The sequence below is a fragment of the Hemicordylus capensis genome, chromosome 5 (genome assembly GCF_027244095.1).
Source record: "Hemicordylus capensis ecotype Gifberg chromosome 5, rHemCap1.1.pri, whole genome shotgun sequence".
NCBI classification, from domain to species: Eukaryota; Metazoa; Chordata; class Lepidosauria; order Squamata; family Cordylidae; genus Hemicordylus; species Hemicordylus capensis.
This window is the reverse complement of record NC_069661.1, coordinates 136,496,170-136,509,676: the sequence shown is the minus strand read 5'-3', so window position 1 is coordinate 136,509,676 and position 13,507 is coordinate 136,496,170. Positions and strand designations below refer to the sequence as shown.

At 44.7% G+C, this 13,507-nt stretch overlaps 1 protein-coding gene across 7 annotated transcripts in view; it reads right to left on the bottom strand.

Annotated features, from left to right (window-relative positions):
• PACSIN2 (protein kinase C and casein kinase substrate in neurons 2) overlaps positions 1-13,507 on the bottom strand; it is a 116,895-nt gene that overhangs the window by 25,977 nt on the left and 77,411 nt on the right. For all 7 annotated transcript variants that reach the window (XM_053257472.1, XM_053257465.1, XM_053257466.1 and 4 more), the window contains exon 5: positions 7,935-8,090. In XM_053257472.1, coding sequence (XP_053113447.1) covers positions 7,935-8,090 — 156 coding nt within the window. The remainder of the gene's footprint in view (positions 1-7,934; positions 8,091-13,507) is intronic.

The window sequence follows — 13,507 nt, the reverse complement described above, 5'->3', positions numbered from 1 at the left end:
CAGCAGCGCTGCAGCAGTCAAGGGAGCGCGTCGGCGCCCCCTCCCCCACGAGCTGTCCCTTCCGCGCCGCCCGCGCACACACCCCCATTGCTTTGCTGGCGCCTGGCAGCCAGTCAGTGGCCTGGCTTGGCGGCGGCGGCGGGCGCTTGTGAGGAAAAACCTAAGTATAATGTAGTATGTTGGGAGGGCGGGGGGGCGCCATTTCAGTGCTTGCCCCGGGCGCCGTTTTCCCTAGTTACGCCTCTGCATCTCAGATAACAATTTCATATTGTTCAAAGTATAGAAGAGATGTGCACTGAATTGAAGTTTTAGATAAACAAACTACTACTTTAATTTTCACGTTTAAAGATACAGGCTTTAGCTATGCATTCTACTTATACATGTATAATTATGATGTGTACATATTTTGGTTCTGTTCTTGTTCTCTTATCCCCTGCGATAGCACTTTAACACAGATGTCAGGTTTACTTGTTTTATTGTAATATTATTTGGTTAGCCAATTAAAGAACCATATTTTGGGCTAGGTAGGTAGGATACAAATTAAATAAACAAAACTCACTACTTAATAATAATTAATCTTTCACCATGTTGCAAATATTACCTAGGATTCTGATGGTAAAAGTGAATTTTTCATATAAATAACAAACAGGGAAAGAATTTTATAGCCCAGCAAACACACACACACACACCCCGAATATGAAAGGAATAAGTATGTTATCAGTAGAAGCAGAGATGTGGGTTTTCTGGAAGATGTTGGATTGGAAATTTTTCTGGGAATTTCTGCCTCATTTGCATAAAATTTGATTATCCATCCCCCCTCCCATTACCATACAAATTTTCCTGATGCCCTAAATAGATCTGGCATGTTATTTTAAAAAAACAACCCATGGCTACTGAAAAAACTTGATACAGCGACAGATATTTATATACCACTTGTCAACAAAAGTTCCCAAAGCGGTTTACATAGAGAAATGATTTTTTAAAAAAAGATGGATCCCTGTCCCTGAAGGGCTCACACTCTAAAAAGAAACATAAGATAGCACATAATTAATCAGGGGCCTGGAGCACCTTCCTTATGAGGCTAGGCTAAAGCATCTGGGGCTCTTTACCTTGGAAAAGAGGTGACTAAGGGGAGACATGATCAAGGTGTATAAAATTATGCATGGAGTGGAGAGGGTGGACAGAGAGAAATTTTTCTTATTCTCTCACAACACATGATCATGGTCACCCCATGAAACTGAAGGTTGAGAAATTTAAGACCGACAAGAGGAAGTACTTTTTCACACAGCAGCCATGACAACTATGGGCCTATCCCAAGTGGTCTCTGGACCAACGCATGTTGCAGGTCACCCGCTTGATTTGGTCTTTTACTCTGATCAGGGTGGTGTTCTGTGGGTGGGGACTCCTGTGATTTCCCCATTGTCATGGACAGACCACCATCTGTTTAAGGTTAGACTTACAACCACTTCCCATGTCTGCAGGGGTGAGGGGCCTATTAGAATGGTCCGCCCACAGAGGTTATTGGACCCAATGGGACTCCAAAAAACCTTTGTGGGATTTAATGTTGGTTCTGCTGCTGATCCTGTTGATGCCCTAGTGGAGAACTGGAACAACATGCTCACCAGGGCAGTAGACACGATTGCTCCTAAGCGCCCCCTCTGACCCACTATGAAATTGGCCCCTTGGTATACAGAAGATCTACGGGGCAGAAGTGGCAAAGTAGGCGAATGGAATGCAAGTGGAGAGAGACTCGACTTGAATCCGACAGATTACGATATAGAGCACATCTAAAGATCTATGCTCAAGCAATATGTGCAGCAAAAAAGCAGTTCTTTTTCTGCCCGTATTGCATCTGCGAGTCCAAATCTAGCAGAGTTGTTCAGGGTTGTGAGGGGGCTAGTACGTGCCCCTGCTCCTTGAATCAGAATTTGAAGCCATCAGTTACCCACTGTGATGTGTTTAATGAGTTTTTTGCAGATAAAATCTCTTGTATTCAGGCCGACTTATATGGAGACTCCACAAGTGCTGCGGTGTCTGAATTGGAGATGTCCAGCAATTCCTCTTATGTGGTTCGACTGGATCGGTTTCAGTTTGTGACTCCTGAGGATGTGGACAAGCTGCTTGGAGTGATGAGGCCTACCACTTGTCCTCTTGACCCTTGCCCAACATGGCTTGTTCTATCTAGCAGGGAGGCTGTTGTAGGAGGCTTGGTAGAAATCATAAATGCTTCTCTGAGGGAGGGTAGGATGCCTCCTTGTCTTAAGGAGACAATTATTAGACCTATTTGAAAGAAGCCTGCATTAGATCCCTCAGAGCTGAGCAATTATAGGCTTGTCTCCAACCTCCCACGGCTGGGCAGGGTAATTGAGAGGGTGGTGGCCTCTCAGCTCCAGACCATCTTGGAGGAAACTGATTATCTAGACCCATTTCAAACTGGCTTTCGAGTGGGCTATGGGGTGAAGAATGCCTTGGTCAGCCTGATGAATGATCTCCAATTGGGAATTGACAGAGGAAGTATGACTCTGTTGGTCCTTTAGGATCTCTCAGCAGCTTTCAATACTATTGACCATAGTATCCTTCTGGAACATCTGAGCGTTCAGAGTGTTGTAGGATGGGGGAAGCACTGGTTTACAGTGGTTTCCCTCCAATTCCAGATGGTGTTTCCAGGTGGTGTTGACTGGAGACTGTTCTTCAAAATCTGAGCTAACGTATGGTGTCCCTCAGGCAGGGCTGTCCTTAGAGAACCCTAGTGGGGTGCAGGGTCCCCTACCAGTTAATTCTAATGGGGGTTAAAAGGGTGGAGCCCAGGACAGTCACCCTGCTTGCCATGCCCTAAGGAAAGCCCTGCCCCAGGGCTCCATACTGTCACCAATGCTCCAATATATGAAACCATTGGGAGAGATCATCAGGGGATTGGGTGCGGGATGTTATCAGTATGCTGATGACACTCAAATCTATTTTTCCATGTCAACATCATCAGATGGTGGCATAACCTCCCTAAATACTTGCCTGGAAGCAGTAATGGGCTGGATGAGGGAGAATAAACTGAGACTGAATCCAGATAAGACGGAGGTACTTATTGTGCGGGGGTCAGAACTCCAGAAACAATTTTGATCTACCAGTTCTAGATGTTCTCACACTTCCCCCCAAAAGAACTGCTCTCTCACTTCCCCAAAAGGAACAGGTATGCAGTCTGGGAGTACTTCTGGATCCACACCTCTCCCTGATATCTCAGGTTGAGGCAGTGGCCAGAGGGGCTTCCTATCAGCTTTGGCTAATATGTCAGCTGTGTCCATTTATTGAGATGACACCCCTCAAAACAGAGGTACATATGCTGGTAAACTCCAGACTCGACTTCTGCAATGTGTTCTTTGTGGGGCTGCCTTTGTACATAGTCTGGAAACTCCAGTTGGTACAGAATGTGGCGGCCAAGTTGGTCTCTGGGTCATCTTGGAGAGAACATTTGCTGATAGAGCTACACTGGCTGCCAATAGGTTTCCTAGCAGAATACAAAGTGCTCAGGGGCGTAGGGTCTATTGTCCCATGGCCCACAGGGTCTGCCCGTGCAAGGCCCCTCAGCCAGTCCCCCTTGCCCTGTTCACTCTCTCTACTTGCCCTCCTGTTTGCCATGCAATCCTGCAAGCTGCTAGAGCTCCTTCTCTCTCTGCTTCTCAGTGGGTTCCAGAGAAGCCTCGCCAAAGCCTGAAGCTCTCCGGGCAGCAAGCATGGAAGGAAGGAGGCAGGCAGAGCGGCCAGCGCTGGCTGCCCTTGCCCACCACAGCTCTCTGCAGACCCGCTGCCCAGGCCAGTCAGCCAGCCCTAGGGATGTGCAATGGACCGGTCCGGGCCATGTTAGAGGCCTCCGAACCAGTCCGGATTGGGGCCGGTCCGGTGGCGGGGGCACGTAGCTTTAAGGGTGGAGGAGTAGTACTTACCCCTCCTGCCGCTTTTCCTCCTCCGGCGCTCAACATTTTAGCAAAGTTTCTGGGGTGGCAGCGTTCCTCCCTGCCGCCCCTGCCCCCGTCGTTGCCTGGAAAAAGTGGAAGTTGGTTGCACGCATGTGCCTGTTGCAGTGCGCACACAACGTGTGACGTGTGCGGGGCACGTGTGCACCACGATGGGCACATATGTGCAACCAACTTCCGCTTTTGCCAGGTAACGATGGGGGCAGGGGTGGCAGGGAGGAATGCTGCCGCCCTAAAACTTTGCTAAAGCGTTGAGCTTTAAGGAGCGGTGGGAGGGGTAAGTACTACCCCCCCACCCTGAAAGCTACATGCCCCCCAGTGCTGGACCGCGCCTCCGTGGTTCCGTGCACATTCCTAGCCAGCCCAGCCTTTGCCAGTAATGGAGATAGAATGTGAATTCCTTTTTGTGGATACCAGATATATAGAGACATATAGGGATATATTACCCAGATATATAGGGATTGGTTTGCCATAGGGCTTTGATATGTGGCGGGGGTGGGAGGTAGGACAGACTGAGAAGTCTCTGAATATTTAATTTGAAACAGATTGGAAAATTTGCTGGCTTTTAATTTTTTTTAAAAACTATCAAAAAAGTCCTATAAGTGGCTTGTTTCATGGCAGAACATTACAAAAATGTCTGGAACAGAAGCCTCCCCTTAGATCATCATTCCACCCCCATATGGAAGAATCTGCCCTTTGTCTTCATAAAAAAGAGTAAAACACCCCCTGTTCTGCCCCAGCCTCTGATCATCTGGAATGACTTGGTATAGGGTTTGGTATTGAGCAGAGATGTAGGACAGGGTGGGAGGAATATGTATATTTAAACTGAAGTGGATTGCACAAATTGTTAGTTTTTACTATTTTTTGAATTAAAATACACACACCAAAAAGTCCTATAAGTGGCTTGTTTCATGGCAAAAAGTTACAAAAATTTCTGGAAGAAATAATATTATATTTATATTATATATAATGCACTATGTTCAAGTTGTTCTGCAACCCAGAAGGTCTGAGTGAGAACTGTGATGCATGTTTTGTTTTTTTGTTTTTGTTTTATTTAGAAATGCCAAGCTGGTTGGACATGTCAAAAAACCTCACTCACATTATTTACACTGTATGCCATCAATCAGTATGATTCTGTAATGATATGAAATGTTAAGGAGGCCCTGCACATGCTGATTCGCCCCCAGCGCCACACCCGGCTAGGGACAGCCCTGCTTCTGAGCACCTGCAGAGAGTGGTTTTTATCTCAGTACAGTGAGAGACCACAACCAGCCCTACTTCCATACTGGGGAGCAGGGATTTTTTTTTTTTACCAAGAAGAGGCAGATACCTCATTCTCCCCCCCCGCCTTTTTCTCCTGAGGATTGGTGCTAATTCTTGCTCTTTTCTCTATTTCTCCCCAACTATCTTCCTTGCTTCAATGGGACTTACTGGTCTCCTATAGGGAGCAGAATATGCTGGGGGCAAAAATTAGTTTGGTTTGATTTAAATCCCTGAGCATTTGCAATCCTATATGCACTTACCAGGGAAAGATCTCAGACAGCTGAATGCAATGCAGTCTATTTTTAAGTAGACATGCTTTCCTTGCTAGTACGTCCTTTAGGTTTCAATGAAATACTTACAGCTAAATGTGGTTAGATTTGCTGCTTGAGGCTGCAATTCTCCAAACACTTACTCCTTTACACACAGCAGGCTTTACTGTGAGTTTACTGGGAGGCTTTACTGAGGAACTGAACTTGTCCGAAAAAACCAATGCAAAACAGTGGAATTTTTTTAACCCCCGATATAAATCAGGCTACACTCTAACAAGCAGTGGAAAACCCGAATTGTGTGTGAACTGCTCCCTGATAACTCGCAGGGACTTCAGGGTAAATCTGGCTACTATGTGAACACAGCACCTCCATTCCAGAGGAGATATGTGTTAACCCCTGCTAACTGGGCAAAGAGGCACCGTTTAATGTGGTGATTCTTTTTTTAGCAAGAGGAGAGTAACTGGCCCTATCCACCCCCAGCACAGTACCACCAGTGACTGCTGCTGGTGTCTATTTTGTGTTTCTCTTTAGATTGTGAGTCCTTTGGGGACAGGGATCCATCTTATTTATTTATTATTTCTCTGTGTAAACCGCCCTGAGCCATTCTTGGAAGAGCGGTCTAGAAATCAAATAAATAAAACAAATACATATAATAAATAAAGGGCTTTAAAAGCCCCATGTGAAAAACATCCTGGAAGCAAACTTCACTGAATTTGTTAGCGATTCTGAGAAAACATATAGGCTCACACTGCATACTTGAAAGTCTCTTTTGCTAATCTGCAGCGAGGGGCCCATTTTAAAATCTTGTCCCCAGGCCCACTCCAACCTTGATACACCACTGAAAGTGCTGGTTATAAAGCCATAAATGGCTTGGGCCCTGGGTATTCAAGAGAACATCTTCATTATGAGTCCCACTGCCCACTGAGGTCATCTGGAGAGGTCCGTCTCCAGTTGCCGCCAGCTTGGCTGGCAGCCACATGGGGACGGGTCTTCTTGGTTGCTGCCCCAAGATTGTTGAATGTGTTCCCTACTGAAATACGATCCTCCCTACCTCTGGCAATTTTTAAAAAGCGTTTGAAAACCCACTTCTTCACCCAAGCTTTTTCGGCTTTTAAAGTTTTAATCTGTTTTGACATTTAAATTGTTTAAATTGTTTTTAAATTTTATTTATGTTTTAACATGTATGTTATTGTTAACCGTGCAGAGACGAAAGTTTGGGGCGGTGTACAAGTTTGATTTTTTAAAAAATCTATGAAATTCTTTGCCATGGGATGTGGTGATGGCCACCAGCTTGAATGGCTTTAAAAGGGACTTAGACAAGTTCATGGTGGACAGGTCTATAAAGGGCTACTACTCTGGTAGCTTTGGGCCATCTCCAGCCTCAGAGGCAAGATGCCTCTCAAAACCAGTTGCAGGGGAGCAACAGCAGGAGAGAAGGCATGCACATACCTCTTGCCTGTGGGCTCCTCAGAAGCATCTGGTGGATCACTGTGTGAAACAGGATGCTGGACTAGATGGGCCTTGTGCCTGATCCAGCAGGGCTGTTCTTATGTCAGACACCAGCAACAGCCACTGGAGGGATGCTGTGTTGGGGTTGGAAAGGACCAGTTGCTCTCCCCCTGCTCAATAAAGAGAATCACCACTTTGCTCAGTTAGCAGGGGACAAGTAGTTGAGTGGAAATATGTAGTGAGAGTGGGACTGATAAAGACACTTTGTGTACTTTAAGTGTTATATTGAAACAAATTTAAAACTTTATGTGAAAAAATTTCTTTTATTGGAATACGCTATAATTAATACCACATATAGTATGTACTCTCTAACACATGTTCTAGGAATAATCACTTGAAAAACATTAGAACTTACAAATTGCTGAACTTGCATCCATTGTTACTGATGAATTTTATGTAACAGATGGACTAGCACTGAGCACATGCAGCAGTGCATTCCAGACTACCACAGCACTGTTGCTTGAGCAGCAGAAGGGGCAGTTTTCACCAATTGTATCTTCCCTCTGAATCATACCTTCCACTGTGCATCACCAAAATATGTCCTTGAGCATCATGCGACCCTCAAGGATCTATTTTGGTAATGCATAGTAGGCTTTTGGGGGGAAAGAAAGACTGGCTAATCTTCCTTTTCCTGTTCCAATGCCAGTGCAGCATTAGTCTGGAACTTGCATATCTGGTTATGCTAGTCTGGATGTCAGCCAGTGAAATTTTAGAACTCCAGACAATTTTTCATATTGGAAGGTTTTATACCCCACATCTCTGAGAAATTGATAAATGCAAAACACATTTGTATTCCTTTCATAGGATTACTCCTGAATTAACAGCTCTAGCTGTACCTTCTGATATGGATGTAATACTATATTTTCATTTGTCTGTACTAGAAGTAACACTTGTAAATATGCTCAAAAATACTTCATACACAGTTTACCTTAAGTACATCCTGTTTACTTTTATCCACTTTGTCCTGCAGTTTCTTTAGCTGCTCTGGATTTAGGGCTGGGTCAGCTTTACTGTTGGCCTCTCGTGATACTGCAAGTTTTTCTTCCTTGCAGGCTGCATGATATGCTTTCTTAGAAGCTTCCACCTAAATAACATGTTTTTACAATTATTTCTCCTTTGTTCATCACCAGCAAGCACTCACCATAGCATGGATGTTTTTGTTTGTTTGTTTGAGAAAACAAAATTTGTATCAGGTTGCTTTTAGACAAAATGTATGTATTGCACACCAAGAACTGCTGAAACAAACAAATGGATTGCTACAAGAACAGATCTGAGGCCTCTGGCAACAACATTAAACAAAAGCAAATAATACTTTTCCAACTAATACACAACTTTTAATTAACCTAAATAGCTAAAAGGCAATCTATTAAATATAAACAAACTGGTATATCACACAATGCTTTGTGATTCTGAAGGAGATACCAAATAGCTTTTTGAGTTGTAAGCTAAAGCTACCCACATATGGTTGGGATTGTTGATTATTGATTATTAAGGAAAGAAAAATAAGGGGATAGTGAACTCTAAACCTAGAATAAATTTAAACACAGGCCCCACTAATGAATCCAGGTGAAGCAACCGTCTTATGGTTGCAAATTATCTACTAACCTAATGCCTACCCCTTAGCTGGTGCATAGCATGGGCATAGGGAGCTTGGTGGGGGCTAGGGGATAAAGTCCGACAAGTGGCTCCCTGCCCCCTAAGTGTTCCTTTGCATGCACAAAGTGTCCATGCATCTCAAGTCATGCCCCGAGTGTGACGTCAGACACAAAGTGGGACGGGGTAGTGCTGAGAGTGGGGCTGTCATAGGGGAAATGAAACTCTGCCTGGGCTGCGACAACCCCATTCTCGGCACTGGCCCTGCCCCCATTGCATCTGACATCAGGGGAAGGGCCAATGCCCAGGGGGAGATGTGGGAGGGGGCAAGGGGGCTGAGGGTGAGCCCTGGGGAGACAATTTACCCTCCTTGCTCAAAGGTCACTATGCCCCTGCTTAGCTGGTAGTACTACAGCAGTTACTGCCACTCTCCTCCAACTCTTAACATTTTCAGGAGTCAGAGGAGAAGGAAGGAGTGAAAAGAAATAAGAATAGGGTACTGAGCTAGAACAATGCTCTACTCTCCTCCTCCACACTTGCTTCTGATCCCTTCCACATTGGGCTTTTGAAAATGCCAGGAGAAGGAGGGAGAGTGGCAGTAACCACTATTGTACCACCAGACAGGCTACTTTATGCCCCCACCCTAGTATGATAAGGACAGAAGTCTGAAAGCCAGTGGCAAGTTCCACACATCATGTCACTCCTACTGCCCATCTCCAAATACAACTTCGGCTTGTGGTTGCCTACCTATGGAGTGGAGGCAACTTCACAGTCTTTCCCTCTCACCTGGATGAAAGAGAAGACTTTGGCAGCCATATTGCCCTGCTGGGTTTCCCCAACAGCACACTAGAAATGCTTTCCCTACAGTTTTCTCTTTCTCAGCTCAGAGAGGAAGAGAAACAAGGGGGCAGAATAATTTACAATTTTTACTGACAGACAGGAGGTGGAGTAAATCTTTTTCCCCAGAAAGGCTAATTCTTCTTTGCTGGAGTGGTCTGTTTGTGATTGGACTTTGAAGACCATGATGTAGCACAATCAATGACTAATGAATTGGGTGCGGGATGATATCCTTTGTCTGCACTCGACACACACTTTCCAGCTATTTAGATGTGGGGGTTGATGTGTGGATCACCTCCCATGCACATTGTGCCACTCTCATGACGACTGGGAGTATGGGCAAGGCCACAGGTTGTGTAGATTCTGCCCTGGCTGTGAAATTATGAACCAGGCCATCAATTGCAGTCATTTCCAATTTAAGGTCAAGGCTCAGAGCAAACAAGTGGAACTTCTGTCTTATAAGTGCACTGGGTTGGTAAAACTGATCCAGGTATGGAGGGAGGCCAGCAGTGGCCCCGTTTGGGAGCTAAATCACGCCCCCCACATCTGACATCAGACACGGGGGGCATGTCTGGGGTGCAAGGTGCAGCCCGAGGGGCAGCAGCCAGGGTTCTTTAATCCAGTTTGCTCAATGGTGGCTCCGCCTCTGAACTGATAATTTCAGTAGTGAGGTAAATCTGGTCTTGGATGAGGGTCACACTCCCTCTGAAAGACAAAGTCCATAGCTTGAGAGTGTTTCTGGACCCAACGTTGTCCTTGGAGGCACAGGAGGCAGCGGTGTGCAGAAGTGCCTTTTAATTAGCTGGTATGCCAGCTGCAACCCTATTTGGAGAAGTCAGACCTGACCTCAGGCACTTATGCTTTGGTAACATCCAGATTGGACTACTACAATGCGCTCTATATGGGGCTGCCCTTGAAGACAGTTTGGAAGCTAGTCCAGAATGCTGTTGCAAGGATGCTTGTGTGCACAAGTCTTGTGTCACATCCATCCTGTGGCAGTTTAATTGGTTAACGGTCCACTTCTGAGCTAGATTCAAGGAGCTGGTCTTGACCTTTAAAGCTCTGCACAGCTTGGGGAAGGGGCACCTGCCAGACCACATTCACCTATATGAACCTGCCATGGCCTCCGCTCATTATCTCAGGCCCTTCTCATGGACCCACCACTAACAGAGAACTGGCTGGCAAGGAGTAGAGGCAGGGTCTTTTTGGTTATGGCCCCTCGGCTTTGGAACGCCCTCCCTTAAGAGCTTCATCATGCTTCCTCCCTCAGTGTCTTTAAAAAACAATTGAAAACATCTTTTAAAAGAGGCTTTTTAATGTTTCATCTTTGTTTATATCTGGTAGATTATTTGGTTTTTATAGTTCTCAGTTTTTAGCTTTTAATATTACAAATTAAAAGTTATTAAAAAACAAACAAAACACAACGTAATTTTAAATGTGGTTTTAGCCTCATCTTTTAACTTGTTTAACTTAAATGTTGTGAGCCGCCCCAAGCAGTAGCATACTGGAGAGGCAGAGTATAATTTTTCTAAAAATAAATAAGAAGCTAGATGACTCCAACAGATGATTGTCCAGTCTCTGTTTAAAGACTTCCTCCATTCCTCAAGGTAATTGCTTTTCTTGTCAAGTTGCTTTTCACATAGACAGGGCTGCACAACTCAAATGCCCTGGTTGGCCTGAATCAATCATGACTTTGGGGGGCAGGTGAGGTCAACTTTCACATTAATAACTGCATTAAAATTATGAAAATTATTTAAAGCAAATTTATAATTAAAATGAGAGAAAATGAGACATAAAATTTTATTTCAGTATCATAAAATCACTTATTTTAAAAACGTTAACAATTGTTTTCCCAATATAGATTTATCCCCTCAGCTGCTGCTAACACCCCCCGCACCCCACCCCAGGGGTGGGGGACAGAGGTAACTTGGACTGTGCCTCTATTTTTTCTGCTGTGGAACCAACTTCAGCTTTGAGGGAGGGGGTGATTTAGACTGGGAAATGTCATGAGGAAGACACTCCAGCATCACTAATCCAATCCCAATTACTACATGTGGTTTCTTCCAGGAAGAATTCAGTTCCTAGTCATCATTGCTGGCTTCAGAGAGGCAACTTTTTCTCCTCCCCTGCTTCCCCATCTTTAGTCAGGGATAGAAAAGGGATGGCTAAATGAAACGGGATCACATCAGCAGGCTTGCAGGCAGCAGAGCATAACTTACTTTAGGGGTCTATTCCAGGCCTCCGCAACATAAGGCCAACACATAAGGCCAAGGAATTCTGTGTTGACCCACAAGAAGGAATGTTCTGCAGTGAAGGCAAGAACCATGTGGAGCTCTTGGCCTGTCCTACTGACAAGCAGCAGTCGTTCAACACAATTGGCTGCTTGAGACCAAGTGCCCCCCCCCCCACCTCCCTTGCTGGTCCCACACCTACTGACACCATCCTTCATCCCTCTTTCCCCTCACCTTTCTGCCTGATGCCAACCCTCTGCTCCTCACTTTAATATTCTTAATAATTTTAATGCAATAATTGATGTGCTGAAAATTGACCTCGGCCCCCACACACCAAGTTGTGTTTCATTCTGGCCTACTGGGGCATTTGAGTTGTTCACCCCTGGTATTCAATTCATGCCATTCAAAAAATGATCACATCAGCAAAACAAGTCTCTGCTCTGCTGCTGCCAGGCATTGCTGTTAATCACTGCATTGTTCTCCTTCTGAGAGAAGGAGAATGATACAATTATCAACAGTTATGCCTTGCAGCAGCAGAGCAGAAACTTACTTTGCTGATGTGATCCTTTTTACGTGTATGCTTTTCATTCCCTGCTGAACCTGAATGGGGTTACAGCAAGCTACTGTTTTGCTGCTTGCAAACATGCTAAAGAGACAGCCTTTTCTCTTTAGGGGTGGGCCTGCCTACAGGCCCACAAGTCTCCCTGCAAGCAAGTTCTGACCTGTGGGCCTTCTATGTGATAGTCCATCAGGTATTTGAAGAGTGCTATCATATCTCTTCTCAGACCTCTTCTGCAAGCTAAACATATCCCATTCTTTCAACCTTTCCTCGCTGAGCTTGTTTTCTAGACTCCCATTCCAGTTTGTCTACATTCTTCTTAAAATGCAGTACTCAGAACTGAACAAAGTATTCCAAATGTCTCGCACAATACCATATTCTTGTACAAAATATCAAAAAAGGTCGGGGTTCCTAGACCATGGATTACACTAGCTACATGAAGAACTCCTGGAGCTAAAATGGGATGCAGCTTACACAAAGCAGGAGCCTTGCAAGTCTCATCAGAAGGGTTTAAAATGAACCCAGTGGGGGAGGGAGAAAAAAGCCCGCAATCAAGTATTAGAGCAAGTAAGAGACAAGAAAACATGCATCAAAAAGCAGAAGAAAAATAGAAGAGGGAGTGCTCAGAAATATGCAAGTCACTACAGCAAAAAAGCCAAAAGACAGTGATGTCCATGTTCTTCGATGTCTATTCACTAATTCAGAAGTATGAGGAAAACAGAAAGAATCTGAAAACCTAACACACGAAGGCAAATATGATCTGAGGGGCATCACTGAAACTTGGTGGGATGAGATTTATGATTGGAATACAGCACTTGTAGACTATAACTTATGCAAAAGGAAGAGACCCCACAGCATGGAGGAGAAGTTGTGTGGTATGTAAAGAATGAATACACCTGCACATAGATCAATGATTATGCACATGGAGGTCCAGTTGAAGGTGCCTGGGTAAAAATAAAATTAGAGGAAAAAATTCTCCTATTATACACTTTTACTATAGACCACCTGGCTAAGCAAAAGACATGCATGATGTTTCCAAAGAGGCAGGCAGTAGTAGTAGTAGTAGTAGTAGTAGTAGTAGTGAGGTATTTCAACTATCCCAACATCTACTGGAAATCTAACTCTGCTGGGGTGCGGGGGAGGAGGGTCCAAATGACTTAGCCAAGGAAGAAGAGGGAATGTTTATCAAATTTGCATATGATACAAAGATAAGACTGGGGGTGGGGTAGGTGCCTTAGAAGACAAAATCAAGATTCGGTCTAACCTGAACATGCTCAAATA